Consider the following 26,321-nt stretch of genomic DNA (forward strand, 5'->3'; position numbering starts at 1 on the left):
GGAGTTGGAGGGTAAACGTTTTTTAGCCTACTGGTTCACTCAGTCCCTTTAAATGTTTTCTAGTATGTTGCACTCTTTTGTAAAACTGACTTGATATTTGTAGGAGGTAAGAAAAAAAATAAAAATAGGGAATTGCCTTTCTAAGCAGCCTCTGAAATTGTCTCTGCTTAAACCTAAACTTTCTTATTTTGTGGGCACAGTGCTACACTGAAAATTCTTCCGTCCTCAGAAGACGTTGTTTTTTAAAGATCAAGCCTATTGTTAAACCCAGTATTGTCTGCAATTTGGACAGCTCTTTATGCATCTTGGATTTGTAGATTGAATAAAGGTCTCTACTAGACATTTATAAAAAGCTTTCTCATTCTGATTTTTCTGTGTTTTAGAAGACCTTGAAAAACCCCAAACCCTAATATTGTGATGAAAATTGTTGAGCTTTGATCTTAGGTTTTGGGAAATGTTGTAATCCTTTAGTTTCATGTACAGCAAATTGAAAAAGAAAAAAAGATTTCAGATTGTATCTTTACTAGAAGCATCAAATCTAACCTGTGTCACTTTAGTTGTTACATTTGCTCGTTTTATGCTTTGCAAACATGTTGTTTGTAGAATCAGGTTAAGTTTATTAGGTAACATTGTTTTGGTTTTATTACCATAAAGAGGCAACATGGTGAAAACAACATAGCTCTTCTGCACTGTTTTGTAGGACACACTACTGCAGGGTGACTGACAAGCAGGATTTGGAAAGGTTCACTAATAGTTACTCTTGTCAAAAAGTATAAGCCCTTACGTAATATTTATTATACAAACAATTCTGTTAATAGGAATAAGCCGTAGACATTTGCTTCAGAAGCAAAGTTGGTGACTAAGGTTGGAAAGAAACTTCTGAGTTAGGTTTGTCTTGTGTTAACCATCCACCATGGGGGTTGGCTTTCCTTGGATTATCTGGTATTAGCCCTTTGGTTAACAGATTATTAGACTAGATAGACCGTTCTTGTGATGTGGGTATGCCTATTAAGTTATACATTTAAATTTCTTAAACCTCTCTTATCACTGACTAGACTTGAATTTGTTTTTAATGTACACAATGACTAAGGAACCATTCCTTCAGCGAGCCTAGGTAGAACGGCTTAGGACTGAATATCTGCTTCTGTTTACTCATCTTGTATAGATACCAGCTCCTTTATGGCAGAGTGGTAAGTGTCTGCTTCAACTGTGACACTTCAGCTTATTATTTCGGCTTTACTTGTAATAAATGCATTTACACTCAGATGCTTGAATGGTGAGCTGGCATGCACATGCAGAGCACTTAGCTGATTTCGCTACAGGGGTGAAGGAGCTCTTGATTCCTGGGAACCAGTTTCCATCACAAAGAGGTCCAGCTGGTTCTTGCTGCGTTCAAACATGGATAGCTAGAGTGATGGGTACAGGTGTTAATAGGGCATTTTGGGGTTATAATAGTGAAAAACCAATAAAGGCATATCAGTCCTTATGCTTTAAGAAACTTACTGTCTGGGGTAGGAAGCAGTTCCTTTGTACATATGTTAAACCCTAGCTGGCTGTTATAGGAATTCTTGCTCCTTTATTTAAAGAACTGGTGTTGTCTACTGTCAGACATTGTATCCCGGACTAGCAGGATTACCAGCTTGATCCAGTGTGATGATTCTAGTGGTTTCAGCCGTAAGTTTCTAAATAATTCCTAGTTTAATTCCCAAATATTTTACCCCTTTGTAATTAATTGATATTTAATTTGAATTCCTCTGTATTCAAGCTTTTGCATCCAAATAGAAAGCTGGCACAGTGAGACAGTTTATTACTACGCTGGGAGCTGGCCACTTGTTAAATAAAGCAAAGTGTGTGTAGCCAAGAGCTGGCAGAAGGAAAGCTTTCAGGAAAATGTAAAGGCGAATTTCTTGGCAGATGTTTTTAACCTAGGAAGTTCTTATAGTGTTGACAGTTTAGAACACAGTACTGTAGGTTGTATTTCTGATCATCTCTGAAAGATGTAAGTTTGCGTTCAAAGGCTTTGACTATAGTCTCCTGTAGGTCATCTCTAAAAGGAAGCTTACAGGCTCTCTATCTATTTTTATTGGTCTTGGATTCCCAGGCATGTACAAGGGCCCTATTGTCAAGCTTTCATACCAATTTTTAACAGGCAGTTCATTCCCTTAAATAATTTACAGTGTTGATAAGTAGGCCTAGATGGCTTGAACATGATTCAAGTACGCATGTTCCGGAACAATTGAGAGCATCAGTGGAATACCTTTTTCTTTTTTACCACTCTTAAACACTAAATTTTACTTCAGACACTTGATGGTGGAAGGGGTTTTAGATTAAAGGGAGGTGGGAATGCCTACCTACCTAAGGGAGCTCAAGGGAGTAGGGAACACTGTTTCTTCCTGATGCTCATAAAATTTCTCTTCCAGGTGAAACAGGCAACCAACCAAATTGTGATGAACTGTGCTGACATCGACATTATTACAGCTTCCTATGCGCCAGAAGGAGACGAAGGTAGGATTGCTTTTTCACTAGAGTTTTTACGTGTTAATCCATTTCATTTCTGACGTGAGGTGCTCTTGCCAACAGTTAACTTTGATTGCAAAATTACGTAATAGTTTGATAAGCTAACCTACCCCTAGAAGCACAAAATTAATTATCTAACCTTTATTCTCTTCTCATCACTATCATTTGCATTACATTTAAAAAAGTTACCACAGGCTTCCATGAAATCTACGTTCTACTCCATCATGCCTAAGTGTTGTAGGCAAAAGGATGTTTGGCTGTTTTTACATTATTATTTATCTTTATACCAGATAACTGTGTAAGAATATGATCTGTAGCTATGGTCTTCGCAGTATTGACAAAATCTCTGACAAGGGTTTAGATAAGGAATGCATCAATAATGGCCTAGAGTAGGAAATACTCATTGGGAAAGGATTTGGAAAAGTACAGAAGACACTTAATTGACATTTAGGAGGATGTTCCGAGTGTAGGGCAACGTGGAAAAAGGTGACTGTGTGGAGCAGACAATGACTGGGAATCCAGTTCAGTGAAAGGCTGGAAGTTAATGGAGAAATCAAAGCAGCAGTACCTGTTTGTAAGGCACAGTTATAGTAGTTGACGTCTTCCCCAATTATATTTTGAGGAGATTTAGCAGACACAAAAAAAACTTTTAGCAACTGAAGCATGAAATGATTGAGGTGTGGAAAATAAGCTCCTTGAAACAGAGCGATGGTCTAACAGTGTGCAAAGCCTTTGTAGTTTTCTTATGGAGCCTTTGCTGTTTCACGCACAGTAGCTATTTGGTCCACTGTGTACGACTGTTTCTTAAGTCCTTCGGACGACAAAAGGGACAACAAAAGGCTCTGCGGAGCCTCCCTTTCTATATGGAAAATGCCACAATGATGTCATGAAGCACTTTGTTGAAACCATGATTGTGAATTAAAGGAATGATCTCGATGAATAGGAGAAAGGTGTTCCTTTGATTAGGTTTAAACTTCTCTAGTATGCTTATGCAACAGCTGAAGGAAGTTGGAGAGAAGGGCTGTTTGTGCGAAAACCTAAAGAAGAAAAGAAGTCTTAATTTTCTGGACTGGATTTGGTAGGGACAATTCCAGTTCATGTTGCAGTGATGTTATCCTATGGCTAATAGATTTGTATGTGGCAAGTGGAATATCTGCAATGAGTCTTTGCATTTAAATTGGTTTGACTTTTTTTTATCTTTAATATAGTATTAAAGAAACCAGAGGGCTTCTTAAATGCAGTTGAGAGCAGCCAAGCGGTGCTTAGGTGGATGGGGAGCTCTGTCCTGAGGAAGTAGCATTTGGCGGGTGTGTTGTGGAAAAGTAGAGCTCACTGCAGGAAGTGCAGTCACAGCGAGAGAGGGCGGCAGAGAAGAGTATTATTACCAAAGAGCTTGGAGTCTGGCCACTGAGTTTCGATAGTGAAAGAATAGAGCGCTATTTCCTATGTGCTTGATTCGGGCTCCTGGGTTGTACCCTGGCGCTCCATTCCTGCGTGCCTTTCACACGCTGCCGTTAGTGATCTTTAGCTGATTGGATGCACTGTGTTGCTAAGCACTGCTGGAGTTATTTCTTATACTGAGTAATGAGGTGATAACAAGAGTGGTAGTAACAGCAGAGTGTGTATGGAGTCTGTTCCACCTACCACCCTGCCATAGGGCCAAACCACCTATCAATTTTTTATTTTGTCATTGAGAAAATGAAAATAAATGGAAAAGGTACCTAGGAATAAAGTTTCTTTCCAGTCAAATCAGGAAAAATACATTAGAATAGAGAGGATTGTATCGTAACTGTTGTATCATAAATACTTGAGGTGCAGTTTTATTGCATGTTTACTATAATTAGACTCAGGCTTCATGGGGTTAAAACATATCTTTCAGTTTGGTAAACTGCCAACTAGTATAATGGCTTTGGAAGTAAAATTGCATGAAACTGGCAGGCTATTTGCTGGCACCTGTTGATACAGATCAAGTCGGTCTTACTAATGCTTCTATTGTGCACAGCTTTTGGATGGTAATTGTATAACTGGTCTCAAAAACAGAGTACAAAATATAGTCCAATGAACCAACAGAAATATCAGCCAGATCGTTTGGATTTAGTTACTTAAGCGAGCCTTGTACCGATTGCCTATATAGTATATTTGAAAATGAGTGAGACGTTAGTGGTGTTTTCTCCTTTAAAGGCTCTAGTGAAGAATTGTTACCTCTTTTAGTTCTGTACCTCAGTGGGGAAGAATTTGTCTCACGCTTGTCTGTAAATGTGAGGCAAAAGATAATCAGTCACTTATCTTCTTTCAAGTGTGGTTCTGTTCCGAAAAGTAGCTGTGTGAAAAGGAGACCTCCTTGTTCAACAGATAACATTTCCCTTGTTTATGGAGCTGATCTGTTGACTTTTGTGCAGAATAGTTTATTCTTTTCCTAATAATTCTTGTTAATCTTGAGTACCTACTACACTGTGGCTTGTACAACAACAGAAATCTTAGCTAGAACTGTGGGCCATGTTTTCCCTCCGCTTGTATTCACTCTTCTAAAGATGGATACAGCAGAGGGTAGAACTTGGTCTTTGGAACTTTAATGCAGATTTGCAGGGAAATCAGATTATTGCCCAATATTTGACAGGAAGCTGAGGGAGGATCTCTGAAGCTTTAAAGTCAAAGTAAAAAATTTTGCTGTGTAATCCACAATTGAGTGATAGTGAATAATAAACCAGGAGAGATTGATTACGCAGTACTTTGGAGTAGAAAAATTCTGTTTCAACATAAAACTAGTGTAGTGATTCTAACTGGAGGTTGTGGATTTGCCGTTTGTGCCAGGTATGCTGTAATGGAACAAAGCTACTCAGAAGACTGAGTTTTTTGTTGCTGAAGTTATGACTGCCTCTTCCCACTAATCATAATGAGCAATTGTTTTGTTTTTTCCAGAAGCTACTTTTTAGCATTTGTAGTCAAATGTTTATAGTGCAGCCTTAATGTTTAGGGGTGCACATACTGTACTAGCATCGTCCAAATGGTTGACTTTGCTCAGCTAAATGAAGAACTGAAACGGCATTCCTAAGCAAGTTGGTTCTTAATTTAAATTTTAGGGGATTGAGTTTCATACTTACAGAATGCTAAGTCATTTGAACTTCCTGCGAATCTCTCTTTAAGGAGTTGTGAAATTGTAATGGAGTCATAATCAGTGAATTACATTGTCTTTAGCTTGGAAAGCTTTTCAGTTACTGTGGCATCTAAAGCAGCTTCTTGAATTTAGAGATGCTTGGAGGGTAGTAGTTGGCAATTTTGCATAGAAAATTACAAGCAACCATAGTGATGTTTGTTTAGCAGACATAATCAAGTGAACTTTGATTTGTGCTTCAACCTTTAAAAGGTTTTAAGGCCAGAACTCATTATTTTAGTCTTTTCCTTCCTAGCATGGTAGGGACAAGCTTGGATGCTAGTGCTAGATGCTGGTTACACCAGAGCCTCAGCTGATGTTTGAAAACAACAAAAGACCACTAGCACTTATGGAAAGCTAAGCAATGTGACGCAAGTGTATCTAAGCAGTGCTTTCCCTTGGCCTGGGAGCACTACAGTTTCATGATGATTGTAAGGCAGTCTTGAAGTCATGCTGCTGTGGAAAGGGGCAATGACGCTTGTCCTCACTCCATTCCTTCTCTTGGCATTCATGTTTGTACAGTTGAGCAGCCATGTAGATCAGGAAAATGCACTGGCTGAAAACTGCCTCTACAAGGCGGGAAGAAAAAAGGCAGCTTGGAGACAGATCGTCTTCCTGATCCTGATGATTGTATGTGAATGCCAGTGGAAGGAAGGGAATGGGAACATGCAGCTGGGGCCAGGTGGGACAAATGGGACTACTGTCTCTGCCTGTAGCAGACTAGATTTGTCGAAGCCAGTTGTGAAACCTTTCTTTGTAGAAAAGCTCATCTTCATCCTTTCTTCTGGAGACAACTTCATGTTGACAGAATTTTTAATGGTAGTTTTTTTAAGGAGGCCTGGGCTTCATTGGCATGGACAGTTTGGGAATATCTGGTAGGCAAGAATACTCAGAAGACTCCTTTAAAGGATTTTACAACCACTGGTTTGAAACACATGGAAAGATGTGAAAGGGCTTGAAAGCATTAGCATTCTCAGGAATTGCATCGGCATGGTTCAGTGGCTAACACCGAAGGAGGACAGTGTATGCTGTGTCAACATGTAGATGTTTTAAGCTAACGCATTTAATTTGCAGGTAGAGTAGGCAGAGTGCACACAGTCACTGCAGCTCAGTTGATGACCGCAAGTTCATTAAGCCACCGTACCTTAATTGCCTGTGACTTCCCCATGCCACGGAATGAGGGCTACTTGAAAAAATTCCAACTCTTGCACTTGGCTTTGTCTTCACTTTGAAATGCATGCACATTTGACATTGCTTAAAACCTTTGGCTAGGTTCCACGTTTATAAGCATGTAATACAGAAATTGGGATCATTAATTGATGTATCCATCTGGTTTACTGTGCAATTTCAGGAAGTACTCTGTAGAAGGACTGTAGTTTATTTAAAATGCTATTGTAAAATTTGATATGTAGTGCTTTGAGTTTGGGAGGGTTGCTAGATCTGATTTTTATGCCTTTTTTCCAAAGACATGGAGCACTAGCAGCCTTTTATTTTCTCATGCAACTTGGTCCAGACTGTGTACTAATGTGCTAGTGATTAACTTGCAACCTTGCAGTGCCAAACTCTCCAAAGTTAGTAGGCTGCCAAAATTGTGTTGTTCTCTTCAGGAGCTTTTGTATTCAACACTGTTAGGAATTCAGACAGCCTTTTACTGCAATTACATCTTTGTTATAAGCAGTTCTCTTAAACTCTTAACAAAAAGTATTGTTGATGGTTTTCCATGGTTCTTTTGCTCTGGATTAAATTATTGGCACTGAATAGTTAGTTTAAAAAAAAAAAGTAACTTTGAATCTTTCATTTATATTCTGCTGTTTCAGAAATTGATATATAAGCAGCTGCTTTGAGAATTACAAAAAATTGCGGGAGTTGAGCACGGAAAGACGCTCTTCTAGATACCCAATTCCGCAATGAGTACATGTCTTGTGAAACTGTAAACGAATATTACCTTTTGTTTGAGATGTACTCTTGCCATTGCTTTTAAGTGTTCGTCAGAGGCTAGTTGTCACGGCAAGTGGGGCAGTCCTGGGGTATCACAAGACTCTCGGCCTCCTTTAGTGGAGATTGTGATCAGTGTGTGCTGGGAGTGCACCGCATTGCTCATGAGATGGCTGCTTCCAGCCTATTTAAACTATAACTTGTTTAAACATTGTTTCTAACCTTAGGGTAATTGGGATCTAATACTGTAAAATTAAGGTTGAAAAGCTCTTTGAAACAAGGTTGCTTTCTGCAATGTGTTAATATGCTTTCTCAGGCTGTTGCAGGGGAAAAAAACCTGAGGGTCTTCACCTTCTTCTACCACTGGTAATGTTTACCTGTGTCTTTCCTATGCCTTTACTAGTACAGGTTAAAAAGGTTATAAAGTAGCGGAGCTACAGATTCAAATACACTTAGGAGGACTTCACATTTGGGAGAGGAGGGGAGGGAAACTTGATATTCATTGTCAACTTTTGGCAGAAGATCTGCATAACATGCATTCTTCTGTATTTCTCAGTTTCAGTAGGTTAGAACTATGATCTTGAAGTCATGGTATTGTTTGTCTCTGGTATCAGATTGTTTCCATTAGAAGTTGTAAAAAGATAAAAATGTTTTTGGTTTGCTGTGGTCATTTTAAAATGCATGGAGGGGGGGAGTGTTTCTGCATTCTTGTACTGATCTTTATCAGACGTTTCTCAGGTTTTCATTTAGCCTCTTGACCACAGGCTGACAGCTCAGCATCTGCAGGTTGTTCAGCAGCAGGATTCCTCCCAGGCAGGCTAACATAAATTTCCAACAGGTATTCAGCCCATCCTTCCCTCTGACCGAGGTCACTAACATGCTATTGCAGAACAGCAGGTTTGTTGTCTGTTGGACTCTAAACGGGGTCAAAATTCATTGGATCTAAACGATGTAGTCAGCAATCAGCTCCACACTGTTGCTGGGAAGCCCACTTCCAGACTAGTATGTTGCATGTTAGCATTGTTCCCCTGAATATCTTCTCTCCAACTCTCTTATAATGTCTGCTTTTCTGCCTCTATTCCCCAGAGTTATAAGAAGAAAAGCTAAACCTTTACTTCTTGTTGCTCATTGCCCAACGCTTGCTGGCATTTTGATGTCCTTGGCATGTGTTCTATTTAAATGGTCTAACTCATCCCTTTTACAGTTGATTTTAAAAATCTTGGAACTCCTCAGTGCAGACTAGTAGTGTAAAGTTCTTCTACTTGATCATGTAAAGAATTTTTTTCTTGAATTTGTTTCTGTACTGTATTTTTTCTTACAGCTAGAATTGTTTTATTGTAAGCATTTGTGTATTATGTACCCTAGCATGGTGGTTAACTCTGATTAAATGCTGAGCAGAGCACTGTGAAACCAGTAGTTAAGACTAATGCATTCATGCAGTTTCTGCATTTATGTTCTCTGTGAGCAGAGGTTGGTATTAACTCTGACTTAAGGCTGAAATCATACTATTCCAGAATAAATAGCACTTTCAATTTTATAAAAATAAAAACATGTCTCCAGTTACTTTTGTCACATATGGAACAACTTAGCTGAACATCTTGCAAGTGTGCTTAGGCTGCCTATGAAACCGAATACCTGGATTCTTGTAGTGATACTTGAGCATGGAAGACAGGTCATTCTGTAAATTAAATAGTTGTTTCAAACAAGCTTTGTCATTCAGAATTCCATGTAATGAAGAAGTTGGTATAGTGATACATTTTTCCTTTAGGATGTTCACCTCTATGTATCACAGCACTTCCCAATATTCTTTTTTGTCCTTTCTTCTGTGACCATTCAAAACTAGTACAGTAGATAACTGAAGCTATTTACTGAATCTTTCTTCCTAGGTCAATTTTGAAAGTACCTGAAAAGGTTGCTAGACCCTTGCTAGCATTTCAATCTCCTATGTGTGTTTCCACTTCGATTTAAGGGATGTAAGTGGGATGGGACAGGCAGCTTGTGCTAGGAATGGTGTTAATTTAAACCGGTCTGTGTGTTTCCCATATCTTTCAAAACTATACTGAATTGCCAAGTGTTTATTATATTTATAAATCTGGAATTGTACATCAGTATGTCTGCATAGAAAGGTGTAGTGCTTACCAAGTTTGGTGGTTCAGGATGCTGATGTGTGGTAGAAAGCATTGCTAATTCGTTTTGGTGCAGATTTGCATTTCTTAAAGATAGCTGGTTATTGTGGTGGTTGAGTATAGAGTGACAAAGGTAGCAGAACTTGCAAAGTGAGGTCTTATGTAGCTATTTTAGATTTTTGTTGTTGTTGTTGTTGTTGTTGAAGGAGCATAGATGTACATCACTTTGGATGCAGTGAGTGGGACTTGATGAATTAGGAAGGAAGAAGCAACACCAGGTGTTCTCTCTTGGCTCTGCTAACTCTAAGCTCCAGGACAGTTTTAATTCCTGTGTACTGATTCCCTCCCCCCATCTATCCAGCTTGGCCTCATAGTTCGGATGTTTGCATCTACAAATAGATCCAATGCTATGTAAATGCCATACTGCTTCATATTCTGGTTGATTTTGTATGCCCTTGCTGAATGGTATATAAACTCCAAAGTGAGGTCCACAAATTAGTTAAATAAATCATAAGCATCCTGTTTGGAATAATTAATAAGAATCCTGCTGCAGTGATGTAAACATTTAATATTGAGGGGAAGTTTTGTGCGATTTGTCAGGATTGTAGTAGTTGTTACCAGCATTGCTGGTGGTGTACAGGATACTGCTCTTGCTTCAAGTTTGCAATTTTAACAGTACAGCTTTCATTACTTGGCACAGCTGAAGACTTCCCTGCCATGTACGAGTGCAACGTTCTGATGGACAGGATGTATGGCAGAGGTAGAAGGAGCACGGAGGTGGTGCTTTGAGTTTGTGGCTGTATAGTCTGATGTAAATGTGGTAGATTTATTTGTCTGAAGCAAGATAATATAACATGGAACTCTGACAATGGGTGGCATTTCTTTGGTTGCTTGCATTTATACCATTCTAGATTACTCAGTCTTCATTGATTTGTTCAGTAACTACAGCATGTTGTTGGATTCAGCCGATTCAGTTAACTTTAAATGTTCATGAGTTACAAAAACATCTCTGGTGCTTCTTTCGAACAAAGTAGTCTGTTTTTCTGTTTCAGAGGTACATGCCACAGGGTTCAACTATCAAAATGAGGATGAAAAGGTTACTCTCTCCTTTCCCAGTACTCTTCAGAAGGGTAAGAGCTATTTTCATGCCTTCTGCTTGCTTCAACCATGTGTTTGAGACGTTTGCACTTGAAAAAGCTGGAGTAGGACAGCTCTGTCTTCCCTGAGGTTTCTGACTGTGAATGTAGTGCTCCCTAGGGAGTCTGTCCAGTATAAGTCATTTTGTGAGCCTCTGGAATTGAAAATGTTGTTTTGCTAATGGTGATGTTTGCTTCCAACACCTGAGGTGACTCTAATTATTTACCTGCTATTGGGAGTTAGGCTCAGAAGCTCTTTATGTTAGCTACTGATGATCTGTTTCCCTCTTACCAAGAATGAGCTAATCTGAATTACTGCAGTATTTTCCTAGGCATGAATGTACTAATTCTTCTGAAACTGCTACAGCTTTTTGCTCTGAGGAGTTTGTTGATTGAAACTCAGATCCTCAGTTTGAATAAAGCAGTTTTATTTCATGTTGACAAATACAAATATAAAGATTCTAGGGTGATAAAACTTTAGTGTTTCATTCTGTGGGATATTGGCATGCTGCCTCTCCGATCAAGATCAGGTTTCCCCTTTTGCACTGAGACATCAAGGGCAGAATAAATCCTGAGACTAATTGACTTACAAGCTTGAACGCAGCCAGTGCTCCATCTTGGCTTTTGTAGTAGGTTATTATTACTTAGTAGCCATCCTATATTTTTACAAACTTTACTCAAAGGTAAGGATTGTAGGATCGGACTTCTCAAACAGCTTAAGGTAGGTCTGTCTTGGTTATTGCATTGTGTTTAGAAGATGAGAATGAATACTGCAGCAGTCTCTGATCTCCGATCAATGCTAAAATGCTATGGTGAGTCTGGCTTTGTGTGCATTGGTCTGCTGGAGCTTATTTTATGTAAGCAGGGTGAAGGGTTTGAGGGAGGCTGGCAAAAAAGTGATGGGTGGAGATGAATTAAAGGGACGCCTTATTTCAGAAGGGCAGTGGGCCAGCTGAGTAGCCTGGCCTGAAGGTCCAGACCAAATAAATGTTCTGTTTGGCACATGCCAATAACAATGTCCCATCTGTTTCTGTTACAGGGACAGGGACGCTAAAGATAGACTTTGTAGGGGAGCTGAATGATAAAATGAAAGGTTTTTACCGAAGTAAATATACCACCCCTACTGGAGACACACGCTATGCTGCTGTCACTCAGTTTGAGGTATGGGCTATATTTTTGTTTTGAGGGAATGTCATTCTTAATATAGGATTTATGCTTAGAAGCAGCAAAGACACAATTTCCTAGCTTTAGCTATACCCTCTGGGTAAATTTCAAAAATCCGTATTTATTTGCTTCTTGCTTTTAGTGTGGATGGGTAATACTAAAAGCAGCCTTTATATTGCGACTTCAAGGTCAGTAAATTCTGGATCTGGCAAATTCCCCAGCCAGGGATCATCCTGATGTGTGATGCATCGTATATATACAATAACTGCCATGTTTAAGAACAGCTATTTATTTAGATGTGGTCAAATACCTCTGTATAACTTTCCTTCATGAAGTGTATTAATTTTTTTAATAGGACACTCTGCCTTTATCTCAGTATCTTAATGACATCCAAAATGTAAGCCAGATTCTGTCTCAAGTATTATGTAAAGCCTGGACATAATGACAGAATTTTATACCATATTGTAATTTCATAGTTATCTGCCTGGTTACGTAAAAACATGGAGTACTTACCTCATACAAATAGAACATTTCTTGAGTGCAGTCTGCTGATGGAATATAAATAGGTGGTCTTGTGTGTATGGTCTGTGAACGCCTGGGTGCCCTCTCTGTTTTCACATGACTGAGCTTTGCTCCTGTCATGACTCTGCTAAATTTTGCTCAGACTGTAGAATTCCATCACAGCACAGAGTGCTTTTCAGCTGCATTTTTTTTTTTTTAAACCGAGAGTGGAATAAGTAAGAATAAAATGCTCTAATGCAGAGGTCAAGAGTGCCAGTGAAGAGACTCTACACCTGACTAGTCATCATTCATCCAACTTCTTGCCTGTAAAATATGCTGAATTTTTGTGTGTGTTTTATTGCCACAATCTCTTGTGATTTATTTGTTTAATGCTCTTACTTTCTTCAGGCCACTGATGCTCGCAGAGCTTTCCCTTGCTGGGATGAGCCTGCTATTAAGGCAACATTTGATATTTCTTTGGTGGTTCCTAAAGACAGAGTAGCTTTGTCAAATATGGTAAGTTCTTGATGTGTGAGTAAACACTGTTTTAAATAAAGCTGTAATAGCGCCAGCTGATTATTTGATAGTTAATAGTGTGCATCGGTAACACACAGAATTAGGAATATAGGCTGTCTTGCTAGCTATTCCTAAGCATCAATAAATTGAGAGAGCTTATAAAAAGATGATATTGTGATGTCAGATACTAGCACAAAACCTAAACAGGTTGTACGAACCACAGTGGTGGTGGTTTAAAAAAAAAAAAAAAAAAAAAAGTCTTAGCATATGTCAAGCCACGTGCTGCTTGATTAAGAGTGACTGGGAAAAAAAATAAGCCTTTGTGTGTTTATATAGCTGTTACAGCTACATAAGCACTTGAGATAAATAAGCATGTTTTCTGCTCTAGAGAATTTCTGACCAGAACTGGGATAAAATGTGCAAGTAGAAGTACCTCTGCCACAAATACAAGTGGGCATTTTCAGGTTGCTACTTTAAATATGGTGCACATATTTCTAGATTATGTTGGTGGAGAAGAGCAAGTCAGTTTAAAAACAGACTTTTTATTCTAGTAGCTAACTCTCATAGTTAACCTGTAAAGTCTAGCATTGTCCAGTGACCACATGGTTGTGGTTTCTGTTTCAGAATTTGAAGTGAAAACCTGATGCCTTACTGGGATGTGGGTAATACTGTCTTTGAAGGACAGCAGCTGATAGCTGATGTATTCAGCTGCCTTTGCAGTAATGGAATGTAACTTATAAAAGTACACCGCCATGTGTGATAGGGCATTTTTAGTTAGGAGATGAACTACATTGTGGTCTGTATTTTAAAATCATAAAAGAAGTCCTTTCATTTTAAATGCATGACTCGTAATGATGGAATAGTTAGCCAAATGTATTGTGTAATACAGTTTCACTTCCATGAAACTAACTGATTCCCTTTCATGTTGAAAGAATGTCATTGACCGGAAGCCCTACCCAGATGATGAAAATCTGGTGGAAGTGAAGTTTGCTCGCACCCCTATAATGTCAACGTATCTTGTAGCGTTTGTGGTGGGAGAATATGACTTCGTAGAGGCCAGGTCCCTCGATGGCGTCTTAGTGCGTGTTTACACTCCTGTTGGCAAAGCAGAACAAGGAAAGTTTGCGTTAGAGGTAAATGCACTCAGGGTGACTTCGTTATTGCTGTAGTGATCTCCGAAAGGCTGGACATAGCTGACTCCTCTGTTCAATCACCTAAATCCATGCAAAGCTTGTGAGGCTGTTTTTTGCTTTAATGGCTTGGAGAGACTGGGCTTGATATTAAACAGAATTTCAGTTGTGGACACACTAATGTCTGTAATGACAAAAACATACGGGTTAATTCAGTTCTGATTTGGTGATACAGACTTTGGTCCAAAGATGATGAGAAGTACTGAAGGGTAGGCTACAGCCTGGGAGAAAAAGGGGATGGGAGTCTTCCAAACCATTGTGCTCTGGAAGCTGGGAATGGGGCTTCCAGAAGAAATCTTGTGTATGCTGCTTTCTTAGGCTAGTGTCAGTCATAAATTTTCAAGTTTTACCAGTTGTTCCACGTGAACATAACATTTCTCTTCTTATTTCTTACAGGTTGCTGCTAAAACTCTGCCTTTTTATAAGGACTACTTCAATGTTCCTTACCCTCTTCCTAAAATTGATCTCATAGCTATTGCAGACTTTGCTGCTGGTAAAGTAACTCACTTTATTGATGAACTGTATTTTATTTGAATTTTAAACATTTAGGAAGAGGTGTGTATCAATATCAATAAACCTTTGTATTTATTTTATAAAGGTGCCATGGAGAACTGGGGCCTTGTTACTTATAGGTATGCTGTTAAAATACTGTCTTTCCCCCTCTTTGTTCACTAATTCTTGGAAGTAATTGGCTTAGTTTTAGGGAGCTGTAATTATTGGGTATCATCCCAAATAAGACTGAGTAAATACCTTCAACTCTTGCTTCGGTTTGGATAATTTTGACTTCTGCAGCAGCGTGCATTATTGTACAAATCTTAGGAAGGCAAGAACGAGCTATTACAACTACTGTCCAAGGGCGTGAGATTTTTAAGTGTCTGGCAGCACTGCCTGTTCTACAAGAGAACTTTCTTGGCCCCTTTTTTCCCCTGTAAAAGTTACATGCTTACTGACACAGCTGGAAGAGTTTCTGATTTTATGTTGTAGGCAAGTTGGTAAATTTAGCAACCACAGTATAACCATGTGGATGTGAGTAAATAGAAAATATTAACTTGCCTTCCTTTTCAGTTTTTTTTTTCTTCATCTGATCAAGCTTTTGTACTTTTGCTTGATATTATTATATTATCTGTGCTCATTGTTAGAATGTTTTTCCTTCATTTTGTGCAACATTGGTCTTGTAAGCTTTGGACTTTAAACCCTGAAACAGTTTCTGCTAAACTTTTAATTTGGCCTTAAAAAATTGAAACGGAAATTTGAGCCCAGGTTTAAAATCTACTTGTCTGCTTATCGCAATTCCGAAATCTGATATTTTACTCCCTGTGGAAAAAAAATATTTGTCCTGGATGAGTAGAATTTTTGGAAGCCTTTCTTAATTGTGCTGTTAATTACCCCCACCCACCCTTATGCTCAGTTTGGCACGCTTGCTTTATCCCTTTGGGGACAGAAGGCTGGCATAATCTGCAGGCACCATCTATGTTTTGAGATGCACGTTTTTCCCCTTTGAGTTGCAGCAGTCCAGAAGTCCTTTCTGACTGACCCACTAAGTCCTGATCGTGACAGGGGTGTTCATAGCAGAAGGTTGTGTGCCTGACCTAGGGAGCACTTGTTGTGTGTATGCGTGTGTGCACGTGTGCCCTGTGTGGAGAATCTTGTGCATCCGCAGTGGCGAGTGTAACACAGCTGGTTGTGCACTTGGAAGAGTTGGAATTCTTTTGGGGAGGAGGGAGGCAGAGAAGAGTTGCTGTGCATACATCATGAAGTGCAAAGGGAGTTACAGTTAAGGTTCCTAGATTATGTAGGTGAGCTATTTTATAAATAAAGGATAAACTTTCTTGTTCCTGCCTGGGTTTTTGCACTTGTCTTCTTGCATGCCATAAGGAATTATTGCTCCAAAGCATTCCAACAGCTGTGGAACTTATCAAAATAATTTAATGTCTAAACTGAAATAGCTTTTGATTTTTTTCAGTTGTACTGATCACCTTTTAGCTTGCTTAGGTAATTTAACCTGCTTTTGATTGTGTTTTTTCCGTAGGCATGTACCACTCTATTCAGTTATCTTTCTCTCTTAAATACAGGGAGACTGCATTGCTCATTGACCCCAAAAATTCCTGTTCTTCTTCTCGCCAATGGGTTGCTCTGGTTGTAGGACATGAACTCGCTCATCAGTGGTTTGGAAACCTTGTGACCATGGTATCTAACAGTTACAAGTTATTCTAGTTTTCTTTGACATGTGCTTCATATCATGTGTGTGTTCAAGTGCCCCTTAATAGCAGGCATGCTATCTTTAAAATAAAAAATTTAAATAATTAAGTAGTGCTTTATTCCCACTTTCTTCTTTACTAGTGTGTTCTTTAGAAGTTTAGAAGTCCTAGACCTTGTTCTGTGTGAAGTAATGTTCGGTTGTTTGAATATAGTCCTAGTTAGAGTTGAGCAGGTATTCCATGGAAATGATTTTGGCTAGTCAGCTTACTTAGAAGAAATAATCCACTGTTTTCCTTTCAGGTGGGCATGATTCACTCATCAGGCTTTTATACCAAGCAGGCCTATCACTGCCAGCTCAGCATTGCAAATTGTTCTAGTCCAGTAGCTGAAAAGTTGCTCAGTAGTAACTCATATGAATTACTTCGGATATATGGGGAGCCAGCTGTCTGAATCGTTTGATATTTAAGTCATTTTGGTGGGAATAAAAGCATATGTGAGGCAGCAAGACTGAAATCTGTAAATAAATTCCATTTAGTGCTAAAAACTGAAACCTGCATCTGTCAGAGCTTCTGCTGTTAACAAATGGTTTCAGCTTACTCTGTTAATTAGATCTGACATTCCTTTTCCCAAAACCCTGCAAACAGATGCTTGAATCCAAATATTTCACAGGTTAAGAAGTTACTTGTATTCTAAGAAACCAGTGTGTTTGGTGAAAAAAGCATGGCTTCTGGAGCCCCAAATCAACATTGTTCTGGTCTTTTGGCTGCTTAAATTAAGTGTGAGTGGATGAAGGAAAAAAGCCAGTGTAAATATTAATTATAACACTAAACAAAGTTTGTCAAACTTTTCTACAGTGCTGCGCCTCTTAAGATCTAATCAGCTGTGTCCATTCCTGTTTGTGGTAGCACAAGTAGCTTCCATGTGAGAGCAACGCAATATTTAAATGCAAAAGTAATATTAAAGTTGTATATTTTTAGCTTTTAGTACAGTTGAGCAGCTGGAGGCAAGGAGAGCTAGCATCATGTGGCTAGACAACACTGTAGGATGCCAGCTAGTGCCTTAGAGACCGTTAGTGACCCACAAACCATTCGTGGTCCTTCTGACCGTTGAGAACTGTGGCAGTAAGCTTGAGAAAGTATCATTTACAAGAATCTCTAAAATTCACATCGAATTAGCTTTTTATTTTGCTTTTGAAGTTCTAGGTCTTCCAAAAATTTTCTTTGGTTATTATTTTATATTCTGTGATGCAAATGTGAAATATGAAAAGACATTCCAGTGTTACTTCTCAATTTCCAGAAAGTCATCTTTTTCTCCTCTATAATCTAAGGTGCATGCAGCCCAGCAGAAAGCCTCAGTAGCATCACTGGTTTAGTTTGCCAGTACTAGATCTTATTGGCTGGCACAATATGGTAGTTCTTCTGTAGCAAAGATAAATGAAATAAGAACACTTCCAAGGGAAGAAATAGATTGATGAGCAATTAGGTTGCCGGAGGAATAAGGGGGAAAAACAGGGAGGTGAAAAGATTTAGAAGTCCAGCCTAATTGCCCAAGAATCTATTTTGCAGTTGTATTAATCCTTTGGCACCAATCTGTACGTATTGGAACCTTGTCTTGGAAACAGATGCAATCAGAAATGTAAAAGAAAATTGGATAGTCTCCACTCTAAAAATAAAGCGGGCCTTATCTGTGTAGAGTTTCAGTAACAGCGTTCCTTATTGAAATTCCACCCTCCCTGGGGTAAATGTTTCATTCATAGTAGAAGCAGTCGTTCTTTGTAGAACAGCTTACTGGACCGATTCTACATCCTGTTCAGTTTCTTCTGCTTAAGGGCCCATATCATCATAGCCATGCTCTTCTGTGTTAACCGCCCCATTTACATTTAAAGAATGGTTGGTAAGCGCAGTTATGGAAAAGGGTATTTTCTTCCTCAGTATCCATAGCTTGTTTCCTTACCTCTCCTACTTCAGTTAAATATTAGAAGTGAAAGGAAGAATTTTAAAATTTCAATGTAACATTCTTATCTTAAAAAAACAAAGCCCACCTTTGGCTGGTGAGAAACGATTTTTAACTGTTTACTAGATTTCAGGTTTCCATAGTCTAAAACACTTCTTCAGATTCCAGGTTTTCTCCTTTATGTAAGCATACTCGTTAGCAAAAAAAGAAACCCAAAAGCAAACAAAATCAGTCTTCTGCAGCTGCTGCTATTCAGTTTGGAAAAGACAGTGTTGTTGTGTTGCCCACAATTCTGCTCTTTACTGAACCGTGGCCTTGCATGTCACTGACTCTTTTCCCTAATCCAGGTAACACTCATGGCTGTTCCCTCAGTGGCTCTGCTCTGACCTCTAGTCTAGTCTCTGGGAATTTCATTTGTACTTGATGCAGTTCTCCTCCATGGAGAGTTTCTAAAACTTAAGACAAGGGCAACACAGTTATTGAGTGCCGATTCTTCTTGGGCTGATGACTTTATAGAGAGGTATACTTACAAGTATTACCTGTTTCTCTGGTTTGCACTAAACTAGGCCATTAGCAGCTTATCTTTCCTGCAAACTTATTGTTGATTAAGTGAAGCTGTTGGAATTTTGTTCTTTATTCTGCCTTCTTATCTTTCCAGGAATGGTGGACCCATCTCTGGCTGAATGAAGGATTTGCCTCCTGGATTGAGTACCTATGTGTAGATCACTGTTTCCCAGAGTACGATATTTGGACGCAGTTTGTTTCTGCTGATTACACACGAGCTCAAGAGCTCGATGCCTTAGACAACAGTCATCCTATTGAAGTAAGTTCTGTCTTTGCTTTTGATTGTCTCCTTTTTTTCTTGTCAGCTGTGTGTAAGCTTTTTTCCTATTAAGAAAAGAGAGGACTTTGCAGTCATTCCTGATGCAAAGGAAAATCTAAGGTTGCATTTACACTTTGTGGATTTTCCTCTACTTGAATTAGTATCTCAGAAGTGAGGTTTGAGGGTCTGATGATGGCTCCTTCTGGAGTTTTTCTGCTCTACTGACTTGAAAGGGCAAAGCTGTGATCAAAACTCATCATTATTTGTGTTTTGTTTTGGTTTCTGATCAAAGCGGGTAGTTTTCTGGCCCTTGAGCACAGTGAAGTAGCACTGACTTACTCCAGTGCTCAACAACATAAACCAAAGTGCAGTATAGCCCAGAGCCCAAGCTACCAAACTTTGCTGGGCTTGTACTGGTTTCCATCTGAGGCCACCTTAGGTATCTCTGCATCACACTCACAGTTCTGGGAGTATGATACAGACAGTCTTGAAATAAGTAGGATCTAGCTGGGCTTGCTGCTTTGGAAGCAAGACAGTAGTTCAATGATGAAGAGAAGGCAGCAGCAGCAGCAGCAGTGAGCTCAGTTACAGAAAAACTGGGAGCTGTGCTAAAAGAAAACTCCCTTTTAATTTCTAGAGATCACCATGGCCAAATTTTCCGATGGCTTAAGAAATGTTTGATGTAGTAGGTGTTGGGAAATTATCTTGCTTTGTACAACAGGTCATTTTAGAGTGACTTACTTGTTGAGTGCATTTCCTGAGTATGTATTGTTCACTGTCCCAGAATTAAACAAGTTCCACTGGTTTTTTTGCTTTTGGGTAAGTGTTAACCAAAGGATTGATGCAAGATCCCCAAGTCTATTTGATTAAATATCAAAACCTAACTTTGACCTATAAACCAATTCTAACCCAGCCATATGTCAATAAGTTTAATTGGCTGGGTGCAGAGATTCCACTAAGACAGTTTAGTGATGGATATGCATGCACTTTCTTCAGTGAGAGAAGTCAGCTTCTTAAACACTAGAACAAGCGAAATCAAAATCTTACGGCAGTTAAAATTGTTCTCACTGTTAATTATCCTGTTTACCACAGGTTAGTGTTGGCCATCCATCCGAAGTAGATGAAATATTCGATGCTATTTCTTACAGCAAGGGAGCATCTGTAATCCGAATGCTACATGACTACATTGGTGATGAGGTAAAAAGATAGTTGTTAAAAAAGCCAGATGTAGATTGTCAAATCTTTTTATAGTTAAAAATACCGTTTGTAAAAAAATTTAAATCTGTGTATTCTATATTTTGAAAACTTTTTCCAATTTGTATTTGGGCTCTGTTTGAACTTACCTAGGAGAAATAAGATAGTGGGAAAATATGGAAGGAGTTACAGATGTACATATTGATCCTAAGATTCCTCAGCCGATTCTTGAATATAAATGCAGCGCGGAGGGAGGATAGGAAAGACCTCCTTTCTGGTGCCATTACATATGTATGTTGTATGTATGTTCCCAGGACTTTCGGAAAGGAATGAATTTATATTTAACGAAGTTCCAGCAGAAGAATGCCGCTACAGGTAACTGGTGGTTATTATATGCTTTTAAGAAAAGTAATTTCTGGAGGCAAGCTTGTTAGTGCTAAAGTGATGGATTTTTAAACAGCTGTTTTTCCACTTGAGATAACTGAAATGCAAAGAAATAATTGGCTTGTTTTCAGTTTCATACAATGTGTCCCCTGCACAGCCAAAATTCAGCATCCTCTAGGGGTTCTCTATCTCAGGAGTGTGTGGCTGAGGTAATCTGAAATGGCTGCATTTACCGTTGATAACCACATCTGTGTAGTAATCTAATTTAGAAATAGAGTATGTTGATTTGCCAAGTAAGCCTTTTGCAAGCTTCCTTTTGCAGTATTGATTGCCTGTGTGATTAAACAGTTCAAAGTCTTGTCTGACATCTCACAGTGCTTTCTTAAACCTTTTTTGTGTATCAGGCATAAATGTGGAAGTGGAACATTATGCTCTATCAGCCAAAACCAGTCCATGTTGTTCGGTCAGCCCTTTTGGCATAATATATGAAAAACTTAAGAAGATTCTTCTGTTTACCATTTTGAATATTTAATGCTAATTTTTATTATACTTTATCACAATGTGTATTGATTGCATTTTTTTAGTAGTGAAGAAGCTTTCTTCTCCCCCCTCTCTTTCTCTCTCTCTCTCTCTCTCCCCCATGAGCGGTTTAAACTATTTCCTTTTTCTTGCCTATCATCTGTTACAATTCAATAAAAATACATCCCTAAACATGAAGGGCAAACTGGAGTAACAATACAGCCTCCCACCCTCTAGTGCCCATATAGTGTCCTTAATAGCATCTGACATGTCAAGATTCTGGGAGTCCTTAGTCAGGCTTTTCTTCTACAGAGGATCTCTGGGAAAGCCTGGAAAAAGCTAGTGGGAAGCCTATTGCTGCTGTGATGAATACATGGACCAAACAAATGGGATTTCCGCTCATTTATGTGGAAGCTGAACAGGTAAATATATAACTGTGTGTTTTTCAGCACTTCAGAAATTCTGCCTTTAGCTGTGTTTTAGGATCATATTTAGTAGTATCCAATTATTTTAAAAATTCTCTTTGATCAGGAGGCAATACAATGGGTTGTTTTGTTTAGTGACAGTTCTGTTTCTGAAGGGAGGGGAAGTGCAGCTCACTTGAGGAACCTAGTGCAAAGCGATATGGAGTTATTCCACAAGCGCTCTAGATCATGTGCTTGGAGTTTGCTGACATAGGCCGTTTGCTCTTTGTGTGTGAAATGTGTGTTGGGGGGAGGGAATATCTGACTTAGCTCCCCTTGCCACACCTTTTGCTTCTCACTCCAGTTCAATTATGCTTATTCTACAAGATTGCAGGGTGAGTGAGGATTACTGGTCTGACCTCAGCTTCTAGCAACAAATTCAGATGAGAAATAGGGCATGTCTGTTTTAACAGTAACAGTGATTAATGCATGGGAATGATTCTTGAGGTGGCTCCTTTTTCTGGAGGAGAATACAAGTTACTCCATTTAACAGAGGGCACATGAATGTATTGTGATATACAGAAGCTGAGATTAGCTGTCTGATAATTTCTCTCTCTCTCCCTCTTCTTCTTCTTCCCCCCCCCCCCCCCCCCCCCCCAGCAAGAAGATGACAAAGTGTTGAAATTAGTCCAGAAGAAATTCTGTGCCAGTGGACCATATACTGGTAAGATGAGTGCTAAGAGCAGGAATGGAGTGTTTGTTGATTTTCATGCAATGGCAGCAATTTTGAGAGATGAAACAGCTGCACTGCAGAGCAGGCAGGTGTTCTGCTTCGATTCAGGTTTTTAAGTATTTGTTAAAACTGTAGAAAATCTAAGGTTGAACGCTCTCACACATGTGGTTTCTGTGTCCTCCTTGCATGGAGAACGGCATTCGTCTGCAGTCTTTGGCTCAGTTTTCATACTGAGATGCTTCTCTTCTGATGTCCAGTTTAAGGCCAGTGCTGCCATCTGAGGAGCTCTGTAAACTGCTGGTTTTATAGTAGTGCTGGAAAAAAATGCCTCATATGGAAGCCAGCTCTATCTTAAGACAGATTTCACCCATCTTCCATGCTTACAGAAATTATTTTAAATGTTTGGCTTGAAAGGTGATTTAGAGATTCTTGGTTTTTTTAACTCTAGAACTGCCGTTTTCCTTCAGATTTGTGCCTTTTTAAATTTAAGTAGCCTTGCTTAAACTGCTGCTGAAACTTGATTGAACATCAGGCAGATCTTCTGAGTGTTGCATGCATACTTCTTTTTCCTTAGGCCTTCCTTTTTACTGTTTCTTCTTTTAGGGGAGGATTTCCCCATGTGGATGGTCCCCATAAGTATTTGTACAAGTGATGACCCCACCTGTGCCAAAATGCAAATATTGATGGACAAACCAGAGCTCACCTTGGTTTTGAAAGACATCAAACCAGACCAGTGGGTGAAGGTGAGTTGTCACAAAGGAGAACATAATACTGGGAATAAGTTTGATTGTCACTGTAATGTTCCCTTGCATTTAATTTTCCTCTTTTTTTTTTTTTTTTTTTTTTTTTTTTTTTTTTTCTTTCTTCCCCCTCCTCTCCTTGCAATATTGTATTTCTTATGGAGGGGCCTCTCTGTGCTGCTATTGAATATTGGCTCCTCTCTATAATGCTTGCTTAGTGCAGCCCTTTGCCTTCCAAGAGTACTCTAGACAATGTAAACTTGAACCTTTTAGGAGTCCTAGCTTGGAAAAACCAGTGTGCAATTAGAGGCAGCTTTTGAGTTGAAATGTGGTGGCTTTTTTGGTATCCCATGGCAACCACAGTTTAGTTAAAGTCCATCCTGAGCAAAAATAGTCCTGTTTATTTTTCATTAGTGTGAAGGTTTTCTACTGGCTATTGCCAGACAAGTACAAATCTGTAAGTGAAAAAAAATCACTGTTGAGGTCTACTGCAGACACCAGTCAAACTGAATTTAAAAATTGAAAGACAGCAACTGGCTGGGACTATTGCTGTATGAGCTACTGAGGTTGAAGAGTAATTGTTTCTAAGCTGGAGCTGTATTCTGAGATGTGACTCTGTGAAATAACATTAAGGGTTAGTCTCTCTGAATATTAATCAAATCTTCCCATTTAACAAACATGGGCATTCCAGCTGTCAGGCCTGCATATTCTCTTGAATCACCATATGTATCTGGGTCCTCCCTGGTAACGAAAAGGGGCATGAAATGAACAATTCTGAAAATGCCCTGTCTAAATGAGGGTAAAATTTGATATTTCTGCCTGAGAAGGCAACAATCCAGCTCAGTCCAAGGTGAATTTGTAGGACTGCTGGCCGTGAAGTTGTCAGTCTGTGAGGTTTTGAGTTAGTGCCACAGTCCTGAGGATTGGTAGTTGGACCGACCAAAACCAGAGCAGCAGCAAATGGGGTGACTTTCTGATGAGCTCAGCAATGTTTTTGTTTTATGTCAGGTACTATTGTTCAATCAGCCACAATATTTGACCATGTACACTAAAATGCTAGTAGGTAGTAGGGTGTAGCTAGTGTAGTTAATCAAGCTTACTGACCATGACTTGCTTTTATGCTGGGCAGAGGTGCTTGCTCCCCTTTCTTAAGAAAATGGCTCTATCAAAATTGAATGGAGCAGGTTGTGGGAGGCAAGTTACAAAAGTTAAGATTCTAGCACCTGCAGTCTCCTGCATTTTGTCGTCTTGGTGCATGACTACCCTTATTTAAGTTAGGATTTACCCCTAGAAGAGAAGTTTCTCTTTTCTCCTTGCTCCTAGTTTTAACTCTAGCCTCTGTTTCCTTATGCCAGCTCGCTCCTGTCTTCCATACCTCTTAGAGAGCATTTCTTCTTTGAGATCTTTAGTCTTTCTCCCTTATGATTTGTTTTTTCTTTTTATTTAAATGATAGTGACTGAGCTGCAATGCTTTGAGAAATTTCTAGTGGTCCAAAAAAATAAAAAGCATTTCCTTATTTGTTCCTTAGTTTTAATTTTTTACTCTTTTGGTACTTTTCAGTTAAACCTTGGAACAGTAGGGTTTTACCGTACTCAGTATAGCCCCGACATGCTGGAGAGTTTAATACCAGCCATCAGAGACCTCTCCCTACCCCCTGTGGACAGGCTTGGCCTGCAGAATGATCTTTTCTCTCTGGTAAGCAACCCTTTGCTATTCTGTCTAATGATGAGAGCTACAGTAACTGCAGAAATCGGTGTCTGAAGAGTCAGTCTCAGTTTCTGGAGGCAAAGTGCCTTTGGGATTACTGCATACATCTAGCTATTAATTAGCTTGACAAGTTCTAACTTGTATTACAAGACTTAAAACCTATGGAAGCAGTCTGCCTATAACTCCTGTCACGCTGTTCTCTGTAGGGGTGTTTTATATATGTATATATATACAATTTTTTACAAAATTGTTTTGAGAACTTGCTTTCTTTTTACTTATCAAAATAAGGGTATTTTAATGACCCCCTCAGTGACTTTATCAAATGCTATCAGCACCATGTGCTTTATTCAGTTGGGCTTGTTATAACTGTCCTCCACTGGAGGAGGTGGCTGTTTGGGATTCTTACTGTTTAAAAGCAAGGGATTACCCCCAAAGCAGTTGTTGCTAGCCCTGAACAATTAGTTACTGTACTCTGTATTTCAGATTGTACTTTCTTATTCTTGCCAGTCAGCAAGTATATGGAAACTTTTAAAAATGTGGGTTTGATACCCTGCCTCACTAGCTTCAAAGCTTGTAACTCTTGTCATGGCTTTGTTGAAGGGGTTTGAAACTGTAGCCTAAGTCATTTCCCAAATATTGCAAGACTAATGGGACAAAAAAAATTGAGCAAATCATGTAAGAACATTGTGTTAAGACTCCTGTTTTGATTTCAGGTTTAATCATGTTTTTATCACAGGTGAATATAGCTTAGATAATAAAAATTGATCTTCACCTCTTTTCCGGTACCATAAATTACTGGTCTGGTTCCAAATTAACAAAAATCTGAGCAATCTGGTTGGAGATACCTACTGTAGCTATTATCAACTGCACTAAGCACAGAAGTATTTTCATGACACTGTGAAGCAGTTAATATAAAATTTTCCTGGCAGAGGTGGAAAGGCAGTACTTCTTATACTAATCTACGGGAAGCAGGAAGCAGAAATGACTTCTGCAGTTTTACACTCTCAATTTAAAGAGCAAAAATTAAATCTCTAAATCTTTACAGTTTTTAGTTAAAATAAGATTTGGGTGGGTGTAGTATCTGGCTGAGAATAACTCTGGGGGTTTGCTTTTTCTTGCCAGCATTGCTGCAATTTTGTTAAGTCACTTAATCTCCTTGCCTGTTTCTTGTTTGCAAAATGTGCTTATAATTATATAGCTGTCTCCTTGTAAAGTGCTTACCTGTGTGTAAAAAGCATTGTGTGCCATGAGCAGACAGCTAAGGTGCTTTGACTAGTGTTAACTCACCTTGGCAGAGCCCCACAACAGAGAAAATAGTTTATATGCAGGCTGTGCAAACTGAACAGGGAGGACTGTAAAATAATGTGATGAGCCATTTATTAAATGTCTTAATTCTGTTTGGAAGTAAGATTAATCTGTGTCTTTTCC

The 26,321-nt window shown here is 39.1% G+C and overlaps 1 protein-coding gene across 2 annotated transcripts in view; it reads left to right on the forward strand.

Moving 5' to 3' along the window:
• Positions 1-26,321, forward strand: part of NPEPPS (aminopeptidase puromycin sensitive) — a 39,455-nt gene that overhangs the window by 6,877 nt on the left and 6,257 nt on the right. For both annotated transcript variants that reach the window (XM_030022499.2, XM_041125043.1), the window contains 15 exons: positions 2,421-2,505; positions 10,782-10,859; positions 11,905-12,026; positions 12,939-13,046; positions 13,979-14,179; positions 14,633-14,729; positions 14,835-14,868; positions 16,309-16,423; positions 19,047-19,211; positions 20,304-20,408; positions 20,720-20,780; positions 21,621-21,730; positions 22,373-22,436; positions 23,049-23,188; positions 24,747-24,881. In XM_030022499.2, the coding sequence (XP_029878359.1) occupies positions 2,421-2,505; positions 10,782-10,859; positions 11,905-12,026; positions 12,939-13,046; positions 13,979-14,179; positions 14,633-14,729; positions 14,835-14,868; positions 16,309-16,423; positions 19,047-19,211; positions 20,304-20,408; positions 20,720-20,780; positions 21,621-21,730; positions 22,373-22,436; positions 23,049-23,188; positions 24,747-24,881 (1,620 nt within the window). The remainder of the gene's footprint in view (positions 1-2,420; positions 2,506-10,781; positions 10,860-11,904; positions 12,027-12,938; positions 13,047-13,978; positions 14,180-14,632; positions 14,730-14,834; positions 14,869-16,308; positions 16,424-19,046; positions 19,212-20,303; positions 20,409-20,719; positions 20,781-21,620; positions 21,731-22,372; positions 22,437-23,048; positions 23,189-24,746; positions 24,882-26,321) is intronic.

The sequence above is a fragment of the Aquila chrysaetos genome, chromosome 8, assembly GCF_900496995.4.
Source record: "Aquila chrysaetos chrysaetos chromosome 8, bAquChr1.4, whole genome shotgun sequence".
NCBI lineage: Eukaryota > Metazoa > Chordata > Aves > Accipitriformes > Accipitridae > Aquila > Aquila chrysaetos.